Below are 23,221 nucleotides of genomic sequence, written 5' to 3' on the forward strand. Positions count from 1 at the left end.
AAATGTACCCATATGAAAATGATAATTTATTTTGATTTAATTATCAAAGTAATGCATTTTAATGGAAAATAGCATGTATATAACTGAATTTTCTTTCATTCATTGTTAATTAACAGGTAATTATTAGGCCTATCAAACATGCTATCTACTTTCCAAGGTGTCAATAACATTGAGATAAGCCAATAATTGAGATAAGGTAATTACTGAACCTTTCATCTTTTACATTTTAATCAAACTGTTTATCCTTTGATCTGGAAGTGTGAAAAATATAGTTTTTGATCTGTCTTTATTAAAACTGAAGTTTGAAATACAATTTTTCATCTATTACAACTTATTTACTAACTAATAAAACACTAAGCATATAATTGCTTGGAAATTTCTTTTGTTATTTCTAATTAAAGCATTATTTTTGTGCCTTTTTTATTTTATTTTTTTCGCATTTTCACAGTTTGATTGCAATTTAATAAGTAATGTTTTAATCCAGTAGGCCTATATAAGACTGCCCTGTTTCTTTCCTTTGCACTGCTCCTGAGCTCTCGCCGCGTGCACGTCGCGGAGCAGGCATGCGGCTCTACCGGAAGTGGTCATAACTATATTGAGGACAGCCGGTAGAGTCACAACAAAGGGCGAGGGCAGTGGCCCTAAGAAGGATTGTTTTACCACCTCTTTGTATTGTCATCTTCCACGCTGAACGCTGAAATTGGTACTCCGCAAGGATTACGAGGGACAGCATGACAAGACGCCCGCTGACGCTCTAGGATGGACAGTGAAGGCGCGAATACTCTCGCTCATATGGGACTCCCGGCAGCGAGTATAAATAAAACTACATATCATCATCTTCCTTTGCACTTGTAATCATGAGTTCAAACGTGCTTTGTTTACACTGTTCGCGTCTTGCTGCAAATCATCATCAAGCAATTGATTGTGATTCTTGCGGAGGATGGCAACATCATGCTTGTAACACTGGTAAGTTTTTCTGTTTTTTTTTTTTTGTTGTTGTTGTTGTTGTTGTTTTTAATGAGCTTAGAAAGAACTTGTAATATCACAAAATTCTATCATTTTTCTACGAGGTACAGCAATCTGAGATGACTTTGAGTTTGTTTTTAACTACTTATTGCGTTTTTTTTTCAATTTACAACAAAACTAAAACATTTTGTTTTTAATATAAGTATATTCATTGAAATTCAATGATCCATGATTTTTTTATAACACAACATATCTTGAATAAATCAACATTTTAATCAAACTTTTGAACCAGAAAAAAAAAAAATAATACTTATATATTCCGTTGAGAAAACAAGTGTTGTTGTTAAATCATATATCCAGTAAGTAATTTCATTAGATTTATACCAATTTTTAAAAAAATGCCATATTTCTTTTGATACATTCGTCAATTTAAAATTAATTCAATTTATTTTTATTAAATGACTCATATTTTTTAACGTTTGGGTACATTAGCCTCATTTGTTGTTTTGGGTTTGACGCCGTTGTTCACTCTGAGTACAGGACATCATTATTTATTGTATTAGAAGGACTTTACATTTAACCTTTTAGGTATATCCAGGTACATGTATGCCAAGATGCGCCGTGGCGAAGTGACCAGAGATTTCATTTGTGAAAAATGCGCGCACAATCAGGTAATTTTTTAATGATTAATGTATTCATATGTTGTTTCCTGATAATTATAATTATTGCGTGTAAAACATTCAGGAATAAATAAGCAAGTATAGGACATAGTGTAAAACTTTGTCCAGACTGACTTGCAATATACAAGGTACATTTGTATCATATAATAACAATTTAATGGTATAACATGCAAAAATGGGGAAGTTAATGAAACCATACAAACATTATTTTTAATTTAAACAGGGCTACTCCTGTATTTTAGCCTTATGCATTCCCAATTAAAAAGTCTGAAAATGAGAAATCTTCCTTAACGTACTGAGTTTATCATTGGTGATATTATTATGCTTTTTGTTAATTAATGTTTTGTTGCAGACACCCATGGACACATCTGATACCAGTGTTGGTGACATGCTCCTACAAATACCGCCTATGGAAGATTCTACTCAGTCCTTAGATGGCCTAACAGCCGATACACACTCTATGAGAACAGAGCCTGAAACTGAAGATGACTCGTTTAATGTGACGACTCCTTTCACCAGACCACAGAGGTTAGAAGAAAGTGATTTGGCAGAGCCTAATCCAACTTCGTCCTTCGTCGAGGAAGCTGAAACAACATATGAGGTCGTTGATGGTGGTTCTTCAAAGGGAAAGAGTGTCCTCCTTGAAAGTTTTCAACTTAAAGAAACCGTTATAAATGATACATTTGTTTAGTTACTGCCTGACATTGATTTTATTAAATGTTTTTACTTTTCACTTACTATATTATATTATATGATAAATTAGTTGATTGTTTTTTAAGATTTATTTGAATGTAAAGTTAACATAAATAATGAGCAATCATGATTTTTTTATAATTTTTTTTATAATTGTAGGATGGCACCGCAGATTGAATTACATTACCAATGGACCACCTCCCTTCTACATCCTAGTTGAAAAACTACATGAAGAGTCACAGCGCCTAAGTCTGCAGATGAAGCTAGTGTCAGAAAGTAAGCTGAAAAAAGCTCAGAGGAAACAAGTGAGGTCTATGCAGACAAAGATTTTTAATATGTGGGAGCAATATGAATCGGACTCCTTGACAACATCTAAACTGTTAAAGAAACTTTCACGTGTTTATGCACCAGTGTTTGAATAATTCAGATGATTAGACATTTCATGGATGAGTGTTTGAATAGTTCAAATTATTAGATATTTCATGGATCAGACTTAGAAATAGTGCATCTCTAATATTATTTATTTTGTAGATATGTATAAAATGTTTGAATAGTGAATAGTTTGATAAGACAATTATGGAGCAACTAGTGTTTAGTTTCAGTGATGAAATAGTGCATCCAGTACCTGCAGCTCTAATCATGCTAATATTATTTATTTTGTATTTTGTGTACATGTGTATAAGTTATTAAGAGTTTTTACAGATATATATATATAGGATTCTGATAAGATAGCTGCAGATGCATATTTATAAAACAAAATTAGGGTGAAAAATAAAGTATTTTAAATTTTAAAACAGACTTGTGTTACTGACTTTTTAACAATAGTAAATAAAGTAGGAAATTTACAAACTCGGACATTAAAGAAAGTCACTTTGATAATTAAATCAGGTGTCAATCACTCCATTGACAGTCTAATAAAGACAGGAGTAAAAAATTTCACAACAGGTGTGAAACAACTGTGCTGTAGGTGCGAAACATAATCAATTATTGTGCTAATCTAGTTTTATTAGATCTACTTCTCTAACATTCAATCTACAACTTACATATATTTAAAATATTACATATAATACATAGCTGAATTTATGGGTATTTAAATACTAAATGCCAAAGTAATTGGGTACATTTTGACTTTTTTGGGTACATTTTGACTTTTTTGGGTACATTTTGACTTTACCATGTGGGTACATTTTGGTTTGGGTACGTTTTGACCTGCACCCCTTACAAGTAGTCGGTTCAAAAGCTCACATGAGCTTATGTTGTACTTGTTCGATGTCTTGCCGACTTTAAATAAATCTTATCTTATCTTATCTTACAAAATGACCTTCCTACTTTTTGATTATGTTTTGTTTTAGACACACTAAAATATGGAACCCTGAGTAGATTTCAATACACAATCTTTAATGTTTAAAAACATACGAAAACGAACTGTACCACGGTGCACAATCACGTGACTTGTGACGTTTTGAAGGTAAAGTTTTTAAAGATATATTTTTGTAAAATGACACCTAGCTGGTGCAAATCCTTATATTTCAATGCGTACCTCCGGTGATATAACGGATGATACCTGATATAACATATGTCCGTGTCTGCTTTAGTTTTGCTGGTAACCCGGACAAACCGCAATGCTCCTACAGCAAGCGTATTTTCAAAAGGTTTGAAAACCAAACACAAGCGAATGTTCCTTGATAAACGACCAACTATAGTTGTCACTGCTGCTTTCTCTTTGATATCTAAGATCATTTTGGTAGAATTTTCGCTCAAAAATGGCATAATTCTGGATAGATCGCCGAACTCGAAAAATGTCCGTTCTAAAGTCCAAAAGCTCTCACAGAAAGCACTATTTAAAATAGCGATTGTCTCGTTCCTTTCGTTGCATGCAATGCCACAATTAACGAAGGTAACGTTTTTCCCTACCAACGCAATGCTTTGTAAAGTTTACTGCACGTGGATAGTGATATTTTCAAGAAAATGTGGGTAGCTCAAAACATGCTCGCAAAGCCAGTTAGGCTATTTTATATCAATGCTGTCACATCAAGCAAATATCTTTAGCTGACAGTTTTACCACTTTCTACTGTTAATTTTGCCAAGAAGATAAAGCAAAATGATTCTTATTTGACATATAGTCTTGAATAATCAAAAGATATAACGCAAATACTAAATTTGCTGTTAACATGGGGTCAATACAAAAGGAATATCTTGGAAGGCACGTGCTGTTTTCCCGCCAAAATGATCGTCTGCTTTCCATTCCATTTGGAAATCCTTTATAACGTATAAGATTGCCCGATATTTACGCATATTTAAGTCGTGTATTCATTCGTTTAGGCTGGCTCTTTACCACTTGAGCCCATGTTCAACCAAATATTCGGAAAATCTGCCGGTCAGATGACGAAAATGTATGGAAGGTCTATATTGATCTTGTATAATTTCTACAGAAATACGGTTTTGGAAAAGACCTGTTGAGCCAATGGCATTATTTTAAAGCATACATGTATCATGTCCCGACGCCGACAAGGCTTGTCATCTCATTGGACACGATTTATCAAAACTAAGTCACGAGTTTTTAGAATAATGATATCACGAGGTACATGATTTAATAAACATGTTTTATTACATTTTTATTAAATGGCGAAAATGCGAAATTAACACATTGTGATCATTTTGGCCACATACTACTTAACGAATAACAGAAATTAATCAGCCTTGATGGATAATGCTTCGGAAACGTAAATTCACCTCGCAAATCAATCAATCATGGAAATATAATGTTTTCTTCACATAAGTATTTGAGAGAAAAATTATATTCTCGAATTTTAGAATTTAACATTGCACTGATACATATCCTTATTAATCCTTATTGATTTTGGCAATCTAACCAATTAACAATTCAACAGAAAAAACAAAACAAAAAACATAAACAGACAAAACACGTGCGCAACAGCTTAATTACATGTTGGTCTAGCAATTTCGTGTCACATCTTTGCACAGAAAAAGAGTGTAAAAACTGCAGTCAGTAAGTTAGCTGTTTTATAAACGAGGACTGTCGGGGTTTCCTTTCCTAGAGATTATATATTTTCTTATAAAAATATTTCGGAAGAGGCTAGTGCTTTCACAAATATATAGAAATTCCTGTATATGGATGGCGATGATATTTATGCTACTGCTATCATACAAAGGCACTACGTCGCCGCCGGATAATAAAATAGGTACATGTGATTTATAAACATGCGAATCACGAGGATTCTGTGCAATTGTTTTACTACATTGTATGTGTATGAGCAAAGAAAATTTCGACTAGATTTAGGAAAAAGGAATGTTTATACAAAGAATTTGTTCTCAATTCAAGCACGTTTTATGTTTCAGCTTCGTTTTCATTTCTGGAACTCTTGTTAGCTGCAATGCATTCTATTTCTTTTCCATGTTCAGTTTTGGTGTGTATGCGAAACAGCCCTTAAATTAAAGTAAATGAAATCATTGTCCGAAATATATACATTTCGTAAAACGGTTTTGCGGAACTATTATGCATGAAGAAGAATGTTGAATAGTAGAATAGTTTTTTTCTAGAAAATTAACGATAATCATGATAAGCGTGCCTGTTAAGTTAACATATAAAAAACAAAATGATATGGTAACACAGAGGACTCGATCCTATAACAATGAGATGGATCAATACATATGATATTAATTATGATGTTAATAAACAAGTCAATGAAGTATTGCCATACAATACAAAGTCCCCTACTGGAAGGCACCTAATTTTCTCTACTGCAGTATAACATAATGAACTGATATCTGTCAATGATGAATAAACAATATTGTCATATATATATGATATAATATAACAAAGCACTTGGATTAAAATTTGCATATATAAAAACGTACAGTTGTTTTCATTTGGAATTTTTTTTTGGCCGATTATACAAAAAGTTATCAAAGAAGTTATTTATAGTAACAACAAAGTGAAATTAACCCTAAAAAAAAAAAAATATATATATATATATATTTATATATATGTCCACAAGAAACTTTTTACCAGGTAGACATAGATCAAAATACACCTATAATTTGGATGTACCGTGCATGTTGTACCACAGAAAGGTGGTCTCAATTTTTCCCTACGGCCAGTAATAAAAAAGTTACAATATAATCTATTTATAGTAACAACAAAGGGACATAATTCTAAAAAAAGTGTGCCTCATAGTGGTGAACATTTCTGCCAAGTTACATCAAAATCCCTCCATGCATGAAGAAGAAATGCACCGGACAAAGTCATTCTTGAATTTGACCTTTAACCTCTAAGTATGACCTTGACCTTAGACCTAGGGACCTGGTTCAGGCGCGCGACAATTCGTCTCATGGTGGTGAACATTTGTGCCAAGTTACATTAAAATCCCTCCATGCATAAAGAAGAAATGCCCCAGACAAAGTCATTCTTGAATTTGACCTTTGACCTCTAAGTATGACCTTGACCTTAGACCAAGAGCCGGGGCTTTGCGCACAACATGTTGTCTCATCCAGGGAAATGTTTGTGCCAACTGATATTTAAATCCTTTTTGCATGACAAAGTTATAGACCGGACAGGAAAAAAATCCTATTGACCTTTGATCTCAAAGTGTGACCTTGACCTTTAAGCTAGGGTTCTTGGTGTTGGGCATGACACGTCGTCTCATCATGGGGAACAAGTAATATTGTAATCCCTTGATGCATGACAAAGTTCTGGACCGGACAGGAAAAAAACCCTTTTGACCTTTGGCCTCCAATTGTGACCTTGACCTTTGAACTAGGGGTCCGGGTTTTGTGCATGACATGTTGCCTCATCATGGGGAACATTTGTGCCAAGTAATATCAAAATCCCTTCATGGATGGCAGAGTTATGGACCGGACAGGGAAAAAGCCCTATTGACATTTGACCCCCAATAGCGACCTTGACCTGTGAGCAAGGGCTCCGGGATTTGCGCATGCCATGTTGTCTTATCATGGGGAACATCTGTTCTAAGTAATATTGAAATCCCTTAATGAATGACAGAGTTATGGACCGGACAGGAAACAGACCCTGTTCATGCCATGTTAACATTTGACTGCTAAGTGTGACCTTGACCTTTGAGCTAGGGGTCTGAAAGTTGTGTAAGACACATCGTCTTATTATGAGGTACAATTATGCCAATTGATATTAAAATCCCTTCATAGATGGGAGAGTTATGGACCGGTCAGGAAAAAAGCCCTGTTGACCTTTGACCTCAAATTGTGACCTTGACCTTTGAGCTAGGGGTGCGGGTTTTGCGCATGACATGTCGTCTCATCATGGGGAACATTTTTGCCAAGTAATATTAAAATCCCTTCATGGATGAAAAAGTTATGGACCGGACACAAAACAGACCCTGTTCATGCCATGTTAACATTTGACTGCTAAGTGTGACCTTGATCTTTGAGCTAGTGGTCTCAAAGTTGTGCATGACACATCATCTTATTATGAGGTACAATTGTGCCAAGTGATATTAAGATCCCTTCATGGATGGGAGAGTTATGGACCGGACAGGAAAAAAGCCCTGTTGACCTTTGACTTCCAATTGTGTCCTTGACCTTTAAGCTAGGGGTCCGGGTTTTGCGCCTGACATGTCGTCTCATCATGGGGAACATTTGTGCCAAGTAATATTAAAATCCCTTCATGGATAAAAAGAGTTATGGACCGGACACGAAATTGCGGACGGACGGAATGACAGAATGAAGGAAAAGCGCATTCCTATAGTCGCCGAAACTGGTTTTCAACCAGTAGGGGACTAATAAATGTATTTTAATGGCTTTTCAATGATTATCGTTATTTAGGTTCACACACCGAAAATTAATAACAGAAACATATGGAATATACATGAGTTCTTGAACAATGCATTATAAACGCCACGAGCCAGTTGGATACATGGCTGGAAAATGGAAGAATCAATCAGTCACCACGGATTTTATCAACATCTTACACAAGTGCGAGATACAGTAAATAATCGGTGGCAAGATTCCGTAAGAATCATTTTGCTTTATCTTCTTAGCAAAATTAACAGTAGGAAGTGGTTAAACTGTCAGCTAAAGATTAATGCTTGATGTGACAGCATTGGTCTAAAGTAACTGGCTGTGGGAGCATGTTTTTGAGTTACCCACATTTTCTTGGAAATATCACTATCCACGTGCAGTAAACTTTACATAGTATTGCGTTGGTAGGGGAAAACATTACCTGCGTTAATTGCGGCATTGCATTCAACGAGAGGAACGAGAAAATCGCGATTTAAAATAGGGCTTTCTGTAAGAGCTTTTTGACTTTAAAATGGACATTTTTCGAGTTCAGCGATCTGTCCAGAAATACTCCGTTTTTTAGCAAAAATTCTACCAGAATAATCTTAGATATCAAAGAGAACGCAGCGGTGACAACTAGTTGGTCGTTTATCAAGGAACAGTCGCTTAGGTTTGGTTTTCAAACCATTTGAAAATATGCTTGCTGTGGAAGCATTGCGGTTTGTCCGGGTTACCAGCAAAACTAAAGCAGACACGGACATATGTTATATCACCGGAGGTACGCATTGATATAAGGACTTGCACCAGCTAGGAGTCATTTCACAAAAATATATCTTTAAAAACTTTACCTTCAGAAACAACGTTTTGTTTACAAATTCTGCTTGGCGTGATACCCTAGTTGAAACGTCACAAGAAACGTGATTGTGCACCAGGTACACGAAGATCATTTACCAAATTCAAATTAAATAGCAACTGATAAGTAACTAAGTATTTGCATTTAGTCTATTCTGACCGCTTGTAACGCTATTTTTAACTGACACAGTGTACTTGATGTGTTTTAAGGGGAAGACTTTGGTGCGGAAAATGTGTGGGATTTATTTGGATAGAGAAAAAAACAGACGTTTTTTCACTGTTGCTCGCTCACTGTGCGCAAACGGTTTGCAACTGGGCTTTGAAGTAAGATTTTTCTGAAAGAGTATTCACTTGGCTAAAAGACGGCCAACCATTTTTAAAGAAATACTAATTTGAAAAAAAAATTACGGACCTGGAAGTGGAAGCAATGTTCATGTCAAAATGTTCATATCTACATAGTATATTTATATATATATAACTCATATAACAAGTGATTCCCAGGGCGGGGCCTCTTTTCAACCCAGGGGCATAATTTGAACAATCTTGTTAGAGATCCACTAGGTAATGCTAAATACCAAATATCAAAGGCCTAGGCCTTGAACTTTCAGACAAGAAGATTTTTTTAAAAGTTTTTTTTTTCTATATGAGTCAATGTAAAACTTGGGACCCCCAGGGCAGGGCCTCTTTTCAGCCCAGGGACATAATTAGGGCTTGGACGATTTCAAAATTTTGAAACCGGTTAATCTTTTGTATGAAATCGAACCGAACCGGTTAATTGGCCGCCATATTGAAAATGCTATTTTCTTTCCAGGTCTATGTGCTAGTCAAGGAAATGTATAAAGTACAAGCGGGGCCTCTTTTCACCCCAGGAGCATAATTGGAACAATCTTCATAGAGGACCATTAGATGATGCCACATGCTAAGTACTGAGGCTCTATGCCATGCAGTTTTGGACAAGAAGATTTTTAAAGTTTTTTCCTATACAAGTCTATGTAAAACTTGTGACCCCCAAGGCGAGACCTCTTTTCAACCCAGTGGCACAATTTGAACAATCTTGATAGAGGACCATTAGATGTTGTCAGATGCCAAATATCAAGGCTGTACGCCTTGCGGTTTTGGACAAGAAGATTTTTAAAGTTTTTCCTTTCGGTTGCCATGGCAACCAGAGTTCTGCGTGGAATTCAATTTTTTGAACAATTTTGAAAGGAGGCCACCCAAGAATAATTCCTGTGAAGTTTTGTGTAAACCTGCCCAGTGGTTTTCAAGAAGAGTTTTTAGAAAATGTTGACAGACAAGAAGATTTTTAAAGTTTTTCCTTTCGGTTGCCATGGCAACCAGAGTTCTGCATGGAATTCAATTTTTTGAACAATTTTGAAAGGGGGCCACCCAAGAATCATTCCTGTGAAGTTTTGTGTAAATCTGCCCAGAGGTTTTCAAGAAGATTTTTTAGAAAATGTTGACGGACGGACGACTGATGTCAGACATTGGGCTGCCACAAAAGCTCACCCGAGGTGAGCTAAAAATAAAACCAGAAGCTACAGAATAGTTAAGTTTGGTGCCGCCTCCCAACATGGACATTGGGAAGCATAGAACACAACCAAGGAAAGTAATAACAGACTTGGGTCGATAGAGTCCATCTAGGAGAGGTAATGAAATGTAAAGAGTGCATATTTCCTATATCAAATTTGGCTCGCATTAGACTAGGGTTCAACTTTTGTAGCATATAATGCTGGCTGAGGTATTTGGTTATGTAACTCTTCCCATGCATTTGTCCAGTAGAGTATGCATGCAAGGATCATCCTAAATCAAACTGTATCTGGAACACTAACATAAGGAAGATCAGATTCAAAAACGGTTAAGACCTTCAAATAAAGCCTAAATGGTAGTAGGAACAGTATCATGACACATGTTATAGTTATGTTTCTTTTAAGTTCTCACTAAAAATGAATATGTTATTAAGAGTTGGAATGGAAGGCATTCTCTTCCCATAAAAAGGGTATTATGGGTACTGGAAAAATGAATTGTTAGGTGTATGCTTTTCTTAGTATTTCATTTCAACTTCCTATTTAAAAAAATGTCAAAGTCACATGGCTATTACCTGTGAATCAAAGCAATATCTGACATATTATCTTGTCTGAAAGTAACCTACCTTTGAATGTATTGTTCGTACACAATCTGGAGTGGTCTGTGCCAACACCCAAAAAATCTAAGACCTTTAAATGTGACCTTGACCGTAGTCACCAGTCATCTCGGTGATGCTTGTTTTATGAAAATCTTCCCAGCAGTTAAGAAGATAGGAAATGGACACAGATTTAAGCTATTTGACTGTCAAGTATGACCTTGACCTTGGACCTAGGCTGTGTGCAGTGCATAGTGTTGTTGAGGTGGATAATTGATACTAATCTGACGAGTATGTTCCTAGCAGTTTAGAAGGATACAGAGCAGACACAAAATTAAACTATGAGCTTTGAACACAAGTATGACCTTGACCTTGTGCTCCCCAACTGATGCTAGTTTTATGAAAATCTTTAAAGCAGATTAGACAAAATGATCTGGGCACCATGGACAGAGCGGCATGTGTTTATCCCAATATACTTTGTATTTCGGGGTGTAATAACAGTGGAAGTGCATAAAAACTTTAACCAAATTTCTTGGTAAGAAGGGGTCGTAAGTGATGAAATACTGGTGTTAACTCTATAGCTTTCATGTCAGACTATGTGGGAGATGAGGAACAACTGCTTCAAAACTGAAGCAAATCCATCATGTAACAAGGAGCTGCGTTCAATAAACGCTTGATGCCCCCAGTGGCATCCTTGTCGATAGATTTTGCACCCAAGTCCAAAACGAGGTCAAGGTCAAACTGAGGTCAGGTGATATTTGAAGATGAGTAATGGTCACGGTTTACATCTGTATTAGTATCAATTCATTCTTATAAGGGGTATTGATGCTAGACGAAACGGTCCCATTTGGTTAACCAAGAGATGGCCCATATAAAGCAACCTAAGTCCAAAATGAGGTCAAGGTCAAACTGAGGCCAGGTGATGTCTGAAGATGAGGAATGGTCACAGGTTATATCTGCATTAGTATCAGGTCATTCTAGCAAGGGGTATTGATGCTAGACGAAACGGTCCCATTTGGTTAACCTCGTATGGACGGACGAATGAATAGACGGACAGACAGGACAATCACTATATGCCTCCCACATCAGTAGATGCTGGGGGCATAAAAACAGAGATGATGTGAAAGTGCATCCAAACTTTTACTAAGAAGAAGACTCAGATGCAGGTGGCAGCACCAGGGGGAGGATAGCACTCCACATACAGTCAAACTAATTCAAATGCTCTGAGGGCCTGAGTCGTAATGATTGATGTTACTGACAGATATAGTTACCATTTCTGTTTGTTTTTAGTTTTTTTTCTTAAAAATTTATAACACAGCCTGATATTTACACCAAAATATTATTATCTGGATGGAATACAATTTTTCTCCAGTTTTAACAAACTTATATTTTACAAATTGTGATGATACGAAAATCATTTAGCAGCAATTGGCAGTATCTGGCATTGAAGTATTAGGTTAAATTACCTGTAAATTAAATCCTTTATACATAAAAGTTGTTTTCGTTCTGGAAAGCAGCCCATTAGAGATCTACTTTCGTTTCGAAAACATACAAGAAAATACAATTTAATGTTTCGCCGGATTTATTTATTTCTTGACAAAATAAAATAAAATAATTTTTAAAATCATAAATAACTAAAAGAACAGTTAAAAACTTCTTTCTCTTCTCGATAATTTAATCGTTAACTGACTGACAAATTAAAGTATAACCTCACAAGAGTCAGTTATTTAATAGCATATTTTAACATAAACATCTGTTATTACTTCAAGCTGTGGTCAGCATTAAGCTATGTTTACCTGAAATCAGATCAGATGCTGATTTTGTTTTTAAAAAAACATTGTGTGCTTTTTTCTGGTAATTTTATATAGTTTTTTATACGCTTAGAATTATTAGGGCATGCGTTTGCCATTATTTCTATACGTAATTTACCTAAAACGATCTTAGTGTGAGCCTGTGGAACTATTTTTTCTTTTGACTGGATGTTTCCCAGACTTTGATAAGTCGCAATTTCATAAATGACATTAATGTTAATGAGTTACAATTCGTATTGACAAATTACAAGTCATAAAACTGACAGATTAACAATGTTTTTTCATAGCAAGTAATTGACAAACTTAACTTTACTTAAAGCCAGTGAACTGTTTAAGGTTGAACATCTAATGAAAATAACATCTTACGTGAATATTGGTCCATTTAAGAATCGTTCTGATGACTAGCAACTGCAAAAGCCCTTTTTGACTTTAGCCGACTCAAAAATTACTTAGAATACCTCTGACCTTGATCTTTGAGCTAGGTGTCTGGGTGTAGCTGATGAATAGTTATTTCATTCCAGGGAACATTTGTGCAAAGTTATATTAAAAGCCCTTGAACATGTTGAAGGAAGAGTTGTGAAACAGACACAAAAAGGACACTGTTAATTGCATGTGAACCTTTGACTGCAGTACGACCTAAATATTTGAGTTAGGGGTCTGGGAGATGGGGGAAAATTTGTGCAATGTAATGTTAAAATCTCTTGATAGATGGTAATTTAACAGAATCCTGTTGAAATTTTGACCTTCATGTGTGACCTTGACGTTTAAGTTGTCTGGGTCTGAAGTTGCGGAAACACAATGCCTCATTATGGGAATATTTGTGCCATTTAATATTAAAATCCTTGAAAGATGGCAGAGTAATGGAGTCAACATAAAATAAACCCCATTAATACCATGTTTACCATTGACCTCAAAGTGTGGTCTGGACCTCTGAGCTATTTAAGCCCCGTTTCATGAGGGAAAAATGTCAATTCTTTGTGGAAAACTAGTTTGTGTAAAGCAAAAGCAACAAAACGTATCTTGTAACTTTATTAATTCCAGTGGCATTTTATTTAAGAAAATGTGATCAGATACAATGACATGACTTATAAAAAATCACCAATAACACTTCTTTGCTATAAAAATGGAAGTAACATTAAATTAGATAATTAAAGACAACTTAATAACTTTATACTCTCTCCAATTATCTGACATTCTCATAATGATAATCCGTGTAATGAGGCCCAACTATAAAAATAAACCCTTTAATTTACCTTTAGTATAGTAATATTTCCTTCACAAGAGTCCTAGTATTTATAAATTACATAGCATCATTTTTTTAAAAAACACATAGCACTATTACAATTATGAAGGCCCTGTATGGCTCACATGACCTAGTTTTTACCCTTGATAATCTAGTATCTAAATGGGCCTCGATTTCATTAAAATAAACATTCTGGCTATTTTTTATGTATACTGGGTAGATCATTAATCAAGTTTTTTTGATGATCTGACCTACTGACTTTGTTTTTACTCAAGTGACCCAGACAGTTTTTCCTTAGTTTAAAACAGATAAACATTCTGAAAAAAATGCCTGTAGATGAAGTAGAAAATTGGGCTTCTGGAGTGTTAACAAGGCTTTTCTACGATTTGATCTAGTGACCTTGTTTTTGACTTTAGATAATCCAGTTTCATACTGGACATAAATTTTATAGAGACAAAACATTTTGATCAAAATGAAGATCAAGTACTAAACTGGGCATCTAGAGTGTTAACAATGTTTTTTTCTCTATTAATTGACATAGTGACCTACTTTTTTACTTAAGGTTACCAAGTTTTGGACTTGACCTAGATTATACAGAGTAACATTCTGAAAAACTTTTATGAATATTACGTAGAAAATGTGGCCTCTACAGTATTAACAATGTTTTTCTGTGATTTGACCTAGCAACCTACCTAAAGTAACCTAGTTTTGGACTTTACCTAGACAAAGACAAATATTCTGACAAAGTCTTATGAAGAGTACTTCTCTTTGTGCTCAAGTGAGCTAAAAATCTGAAAAATGAAAAAAAAACATAGCCCAAAAATCATCATAATTATACAAACTTACTAAACGTAAAAAAACAACAACAAAGGACGGATTAAATGAAAAAAAAGTAAATATTAATTTTAGATCTATAAACAGTAATGTAAATACACTAAACAAGAACACTTGAGCTAAAAATTATCAGAATAAATGATATAGTAACAGAAATGATCGAAAGAAATACTTTAAGCATATGTGGATTTAGATATTTTCTTAAATATTTCAAAAATTTGTCAGAATTAGAATTACATTGTCTATACAAGGCATACACATCTCTTTCAAAAGATTGGTTCCAAAGCAGCAAATTAATGAGGTAGAATTTGAAATAAAAATTCTTTGCTGCCAATCAATGTTTTTCTTTCAATATAAATACAAGTACAAATGGTTCATAAATACTTTATGTTGTTTTCCATGTATGATTTAAAGAAGTCATTAACACAATTGTTTATTCTACCAAGTATCTGAAATGAAATTACCAGTGGTGATCAAAGATACTGAGAAAATAAAGTGATTTAAATCAGACTAGAAAAATGAACATGAAAACTAGAGCACTCTCTCAAACATACAACATTATACAAGTATCAACTTTACCAGTGTGAAAAGCAAACAAAGAATGGAACACCTGCAACTTTACTAGTAAATAGTTTCTATCTATTGCTGGTTTGTCTGTTTTATGAATACTCTGGAAATTGTAACCAGCATGCATGTTTTTGTTGGGTTTAACATCACATCGACACAATTATTAATCCTATGATTTTTCCAGCTTTTAATGGTGGAGGAAGAGCCCCGATGCCCCTAAAGGCATTATTTCAGGCACAGAATCTGATGGTCATCTGGCTAGAATCACCAATCTTCTGTAAGTCAGCTAGATGGCATCCTCACATGAAAGAATTCTACACCCCAAGACATTTCAAAACCCACAGTGGTAAGGGGCAAGAGATTCAATGTTAGCAGCCTTAACCACTCGGCTGCAGAGGCCCCTATTCCTGAATAACAATTCTATCAAAACTTACTTACCAGTAAAGTACATTCCATTCTAAAAAAAAAAAAACAAATCTGGAGATTCATTATATAAAACAAAGTATTCTGTTAACGCTCAAGATTAGTGAGTAATAACGTAACTTTTCTGCATTTTTTAACAGCATAAAGCACAAACTGTGCCAAAATTTCAAATTTATACACCGTTACTAAATTTAACTTAGATTGAATCTGAAACATGTTTTTGAAATGGCTGATAATTTACATGGACGCCAAAAAAACAAGAGCTGTCCGTAAGACAGCCAAGCTCGACTATTCGAAATATTGTCCCAGAAGCAGGAAAATATTACCCAAAAAGGTTAAATATCAAAAGAGTTTTAAGTTCAAAAGGGGGTAAAATTTGACCAAAATGCATATCAGTTATGGGACTTGCTGCTATCAACTAGTTTTATAACCCCGAAGGCACATGTGAAGCTTCAATTCAATATCTGCATAAGTTTTGGAGATAGAAACTCGCATGTAAAACTTTAATCAGAATTTTCAAAGTCCAAAAGGGGGCATAATTTGCCCAAAATACATGCCAGAGTTATGGGACTTGACCCAGTGAGGTTGGTAATTGATCTAGAAAAAGAAAAAATAAGTTTCAAATATATATACCTTTTAGTAATTGCTGTATGTACTTGCACGCAAAACTTTAACCAGGATTTTCTAAGTCCAAAAAGGGGAATAATTTGCTCAAAATACATGTAAGAGTTATGGGACTTGATCCAGTGAGGTTAATAATTGATCTAGAAAAAGAAAAAATAAGTTTCAAATCTATATGCCTTTAAGTAATAGCTATATGTACTTGCACGCAAAACTTTAACCAGAATTTGCTAAGTCCAAAAGGGGGCATAATTTGGAAAAAATGAAAGTCAGAGTTATGGGACTTGATGCTATCAACTAGTTTTATAACCCTGAAGACACGTGTGAAGTTTCAAATCAATATCTGCATTAGTTTTGGAGATAGTAACTTGCATGTAAAACTTTAACCAAAATTTTCTAAGTCTAAAAGGGGGCATAATTTGCTCAAAATACATGTCAGAGTTATGGGACTTGATCCAGTGAGGTTGGTAATTGATCTAGAAAAAGAAAAAATAAGTTTCAAATCTATATGCCTTTAAGTAATAGCTATATGTACTTGCACGCAAAACTTTAACCAGAATTTGCTAAGTCCAAAAGGGGGCATAATTTAGCCAAAATGAAGGTCAGAGTTATGGGACTTGCTGCTATCAACTAGTTTTATAACCCCGAAGACACATGTGAAGTTTCAAATCAATATCTGCATTAGTTTTGGAGATAGTAACTTGCATGTAAAACTTTAACCAAAATTTTCTATGTCCAGAAGGGGGCATAATTTGCTCAAAATACATGTCAGAGTTATGGGATTTGACCCAGAGAGGTTGGTAATTGATCTAGAAAAAGAAAAAATAAGTTTCAAAGCTATATGCCTTTAATTGATGGCTGTATGTACTTGCATGCAAAAACTTAACCAAGGTGTGACGCCGACACCGACGCCAGGGTGAGTAGAATAGCTAGACTATTCTTCGAATAGTCGAGCTAAAAAAGGTTGGCATTCACTTCAGATTCTTTAATGGCAGATTCTGACAAATTAGATGACTGATACTGAAAAATTCAAATCCAAATAATACAGACAAATTACACAAAATTGGTGCAATTCATCATACACAACCCACAATTGCTTGTTCCCTTTTAACTCTACCGTCTATATTCGCGTATAAGACGCAGTTTTGGGGATCATATCTTCGTTTCCTAGAAGGGTATGCGTCTTATAAGCGCATACTACAAGAAAATTAAGTGAAAATTTTAAAAAAGTCCCGAGTTTACAGCTCAGGACATCTCATTTCCGCGTCTGCAGACATGTACTTTCGTTTTTCGGCAGCCATTGCGCATAGCAGTGCTAAAAACTTTACGGACACGTACCGTATTTCGGTCCGCTATAAAGATTTATTATTTACCTATTTTACGATTTGATAGATTAATATCAAAAGTATATTTTATTTATAAATGTATTTTTTTCCGAGTCTGCAACCCGCTACTTACGTTTTTCGTCAGCCATTGCATATCGGTATTAAAATCTAAACGGACAAGCGCCGTGTTTCGGTCCTCAATAACGATCTATTATTTACTTACTTTACGATTTGGTAGTTTAATATCTGAAGTATTTTTTATTTACAAATGTATTTTTTTTCTTTTAAAATCAAAAATTCTTTCAGAAAATCTGACGAATTAGCTTTACTTAAATTGGAAATGACTGATATAATTGAGCAAAGAAAATACTTTTTCACCGCCCGCAAACAGAGAGTTATTAAAAGTTAATTATCCCCAATTGCATATGATACGGTACCTATAATTGTTGCAAGTGTAAACTGTTAAAACGCACCCATTATAAATCATCTGAAGGTGCAAACTGTTAAATAAACACATGTATAGAAATAGATGTATCATAAACACTGATTGATGTTAATTGGCGGCTTCATAGAATAGTCGGCTGCAATTATTTTAATTCTGCCCTCTAGTCAAATGAAGGTACAGTAGGGATGTCTAGCTACTCGGAACTGGAATATGATTGGATAACATTTCAAAGTGGGCATATCCATATTTGATTGACAAATGTGTCAGATTTACTGCCATAAAAGTACATGTATCCTAATCTCGCCACCTTTTTTGCTATCTTATCAGTAATCAATCGATACGTTATTGTCAGTTTTTTTTGTGTTTGAAATATGTGATAAATTAATGCATTATTAGTTACTGTATGTCACATAAAATTAAAATATGTAATATGCTTTGTTTGTTTGTTTGCTTTTTTGAACTTGCGTTAATTACTTTGGGAAAATTGGTGAGGATATTTTATCCTCATTAATTTTCTCATTGTATGCAGCGCATGCTTGAATGAAAAATCCTAAACATGTATTGGAGATCCTTTGAAAGCAATTTAAAAATTGCGTATCCTCGAATAATTGCAAGAAATACATTATTTTCCTAAACATTCTGTGTTACTGTTATGGAAACATGGCCAAACATTCAGCGTTTCTAAGCATTATGAGTAAAATGGGCGAATATCGTCACATTTCTAGACGTAATTTCTCCCGTTTCGGAGATATTTTGTGCATATTATTACCAATGAAAGTGGATTTTAGAATACTTTATTTTATTCTACATATTATGAAACAGATTTTCAAGTTTCTTCAAAAATAAAATCGGCGAAAATCGTCAATTTTCCGCCGTTTTGAAGTTACTACATTGCATTTTTACACACGAACTTGATTTTAAAATAATTTATTTTATTTAACATAATATAAAACAAGTCTGCAAGTTCTTTTAAAAATAAAATCGGCGAATATTGTCAAAATTTCGGCCTTTCTTTAACCTTTTTCCGCTGTTACTAATTCATTTAAATTCTGCATTTTTACAATAAAATTGTCCATTTTCTGCTATTTTCTATTGCAAATCATAGAATGTTGGGGAAAATAATGCATCTCTACAAATTTCTGATGTAGTTTGTATAAAAATATGACTGCGTCTTATACGAGGGTCAGTGCAAAACCTCCCCGATCGATAGTCCAATATCAGGATGCGTCTTATAAGCGAGGGCGCCTTATACGCGAGTATATACGGGTATATATTAAGGAAGTTTGCAAAATAAACTTCAAATTCAAAAGAAGATATAACACTGACCTTTCTCTGCGCTCCGTAACAATGATCAATAGCATCATAACTACATTAACAGCATTACTTTCACTATACGTACCAAAATATGCAAATAATTGAAAGTATACAACCATTTTGTTAGCCAGTCAACAGAATGTGAAATAAATTAAGTTGTATGCCAGCAAGCAGAGAAAATACCTGTAAATGTACAATGATATTGAGATATGTGAGAATTTCTTCAATCTATTTCACAACCTTACAGCAATCTACAGTCATCTTCCACATCAAAGAGATAACTAACAATCAGGCACAACGGAATAACAACTACATTATAACGCACAAAATGAAATTTGAGAAAAAAATAAAACAAACATACATTCAACATTTTTTTGGGAGGCCAGTACCATTCATAAATATTTCCAATTCTAATATTTATCAAAAACTGTGAGATCCTTCAGTTTCTGAGAGGAACTAATTTTCCTGGATTTTCCTGTTTGGTCAGTCCATGAAATTAAGTCACGCCTAACACATTAAGTTAACTTTTTCTTCAGTTTAACAATTGGAATACATAAATATAAGCCCACATGAAACCATCATATGGACGAAATCCTGAAATTTGAAGTCCACAATATCAAAAGATTTCACAGCGCTTCTCAACAGGCAACGTTTCAAATGTAGATTTCAGTTTTTTTTTCCCCCAAAAACGAACATGATATTAAGCATTTTTCTCTATCTCAAAAGAAATAGTTACAAAAATTAAAACATGTTATATACTACTAATATGCTATGTATCAGTTCTTTCATTACATACATTAACTTACAAAATGGGAGATTTTAAACAGAAAGTCTCTGAAAATGTAAACCTTTCACAAACATTTTTGACATTTATATCAGTTACAGCAAGATATTTTCACGTTTTTAAGCTTTGTCACAAAAGTTTAGGCAATCTCCCACACAGCTGTCATTCTTCCACTTCTACTGCAGAGACATTCACATTTGGCAATGCCTAAATTCAATTCTGTTCAAGAATATTTGACTTAGAGGTGCAAACTTGTACGGTCAATAGGATTTTACCTAATTTATTCCACAAAAATTCTAATACACTGTTGAAACTGTCTTAGCAGGTCCCTGTATTAAAACAGCCACATGTCAATGAGCCCACTTCTAAATTTGATATTTAGTTCTAATTTCAACATGTCTTAAGCAAAAGTAAAACAATTTAGACTGATAATCCACTTTTCCATTTGACATCTTTGATTTACAACCATGGGATTTGACAGTAAACTGATGTTCTTCATTGCAGACATACTACTTTGCAGACATTGACAGTAATGAATGTAAAGTCAGGAATGACAACTCTGTGAACGAGACTGAAATACAGGGTCCTATTAATTGGGGGCTTTTGCTAAGAAATCATATAAACAACCAAAATAAATCACAAACAAAACTTTATACATTCTAAACACAAGACGCTAGGGCTATTTCTACAAATATGCCAATGATTTTACAATATATGATATGACAAATTTAGTAATAAATATAATGATAAAAATATGTACACTAATGTCATGTATAAATTTATATGGATAAATATCACAGTCATATTGTGGTTGGTGATGAAACAGCACATGTTAGGCATTAAAGTTACAATGTATAATTCGTCAAGTCCGAACAGGAAGTGGATAACGGCATTGACATAAAGAATAACGTACCCCCTTTTTGCGCCAAAGCGACAATATGTGACTTAAATCAGCATCTGCTGTAAAACTATATTTGACAATTCAAAAGCAGTGTGTATGTGTGTCAAACACTTCAACTAAATAAGATTTTTGAATATTATTATATCAACCACTATCATAATATATAAATTGTTTTGCGATTATTTTTATGTATATATTTCAAGAAATGTACACATTTCATGATATGTACACAATCAAGAACTACTATAGATTGGGTAATATCTGCCATTGTTTTTTTTTTCACTAATATTTGTGAATAATGCCACTTTTGAATTCAAAATATTTGTGATCATTGATCTGCATCAGGTCCTAAAACACAAACGCTCATGTCTTGCAAATTGTTAATTATGCAAATATCACTTAATGCCTGTGCAAAAATTTACCTGCTCTGCAGCATCCACTAAAATTGATCTTACAAAAAATCAGTTGCACATTAAAAAGAAAGAAAACCTCTAAATATCCATGAACTAACAATTAACTTTAGAAAATCTAAAGGCACAATGCAAGTGATTTCTACCTTAATTCATAAATGAAGACCGATTTTATAACGATGCCAATAAAAGTTCCAGGACTAAAAAGTGTAAATGTTTGGTGTTCTTCATCATTTTTTTTATTTGCACAACCATAACCAACAGTGAACCAACAGTGAAATATTTCCAATAAGCTGCATTTTAAGTTCAAAACCTCTCCTACATGCAGTGGTAATACATTGCACACAATCAGGACTGTTCAAGTAAGCCAATGATACCATTCAACAATTTCAATGTTCTTTGTAAATGTGCAAAAAGTTTGCTACATTGTTTTTTATTCTTTGTGAAAACCTGTAATAAATACCTTACAAAAGATTTTCTTTGTGTATACCCGACACAGAAAGATTTCTACTTCTTGAATTTGTTTTATGACTACATAAACAAGCGCTATGTCAAATGATTCTTAAACATTACCAGGTTTGTGATTATGCAAAATGAGATTTGAAATGATGCATACGGCTATATCAGCAGAGGTTTACACCCAGTATTATTATAGTTTTCTTCTCGCTGTTTTTCACTGGTATTTTTACTCAAATGGTTTTTATACATTTCACAAACTGTTCGCTGTTTCACAATAATTTCTCCTTGCTTCATAATAACTTCTCATTGCTTCACCGCAGTTTCTCACTATTTCACAACAGTTTCTCATTGCTTCACAAGGCCTCTTGCTTTAGGAAACACTTGTGAAGAATCCACATTAGTTTTCTTGGCTGATTTAGGCCGTGACTTACTGGCTTCCTTTCTCTTCGACTTACTGCTACTGAAAATTGCCAGGCTGTAATAGAAAATATATGGAAGCTGAGAACTCTAGCCTCTGTAGTTATGAAGATATCTAGGGTTGTTGTTGCTTTCTAATGATATCAGTGTAACAATAGTATATTGCAAATTCCATATTACTAAGCCATAACTCTGTAGCTTAGTGGAGTAAAATCCCAAAATAAAACCCCAGATGCACAACTTCACAAGATGAATAACAGTCCTATTATGTTTTATGATTGTAGGTCAAATACTTTCGGAGAGATCTGCAACATTAACTTTTGGACCCTTTATTCATATTTTTGACTAAGTCAAGGGCCATACCTCTGTCACTGAGACAAATCCCAAACAAAACCACAGGTGCACAACTTCACATGATGAATAAAAATCCTATCAAGTTTGATGATTCTAAGTTAAATGGTTTTTGAGATATGCACAACACAAATTAAGATGTCTGGACAAATGTATGAACAAATCTAAGTGCCATCCCCATTTTGTGTGTGAACAAAAAACCCCCCAACTCATCATCATTTCAAGCAATAG

General features: G+C 34.3%; 2 protein-coding genes across 3 annotated transcripts in view; one reads left to right on the forward strand and one right to left on the reverse strand.

Moving 5' to 3' along the window:
• The window catches only part of LOC123536325 (kinesin-II 95 kDa subunit-like), a 133,756-nt gene that overhangs the window by 71,223 nt on the left and 39,312 nt on the right, over positions 1 to 23,221 (reverse strand). Inside the window, exon 23 of one of the 2 annotated variants that reach the window (XR_008368045.1) lies at positions 14,685 to 22,697. Coding sequence is in view for 1 of the 2 variants with exons in the window: in XM_045319432.2 (XP_045175367.2) it covers positions 22,568 to 22,697 (130 nt within the window). In the remaining variant the exon portion in view is untranslated. Of the gene's footprint in view, positions 1 to 13,912; positions 22,698 to 23,221 lie in introns of those variants that run through there. The other variant, XM_045319432.2, reaches the window with a different exon arrangement.
• Positions 526 to 2,784, forward strand: LOC128550085 (uncharacterized). Its single transcript, XM_053528197.1, has 2 exons — positions 526 to 966; positions 2,499 to 2,784. Exons 1-2 carry the CDS (start codon positions 858 to 860, stop codon positions 2,759 to 2,761), a joined length of 372 nt encoding a protein of 123 aa, XP_053384172.1. The 5' UTR covers positions 526 to 857; the 3' UTR covers positions 2,762 to 2,784.

This window comes from Mercenaria mercenaria, chromosome 17 (assembly GCF_021730395.1).
Source record: "Mercenaria mercenaria strain notata chromosome 17, MADL_Memer_1, whole genome shotgun sequence".
In the NCBI taxonomy this organism is placed as follows: domain Eukaryota; kingdom Metazoa; phylum Mollusca; class Bivalvia; order Venerida; family Veneridae; genus Mercenaria; species Mercenaria mercenaria.

Bases quoted from the DNA above. Each gene is read 5' to 3' on its own strand.
- LOC128550085 (XM_053528197.1), top strand. From the start codon at position 858: ATGAGTTCAAACGTGCTTTGTTTACACTGTTCGCGTCTTGCTGCAAAT. The intron at 967-2,498 runs GTAAGTTTTTCT...TTATAATTGTAG, and splicing joins ACATCATGCTTGTAACACTG to GATGGCACCGCAGATTGAAT.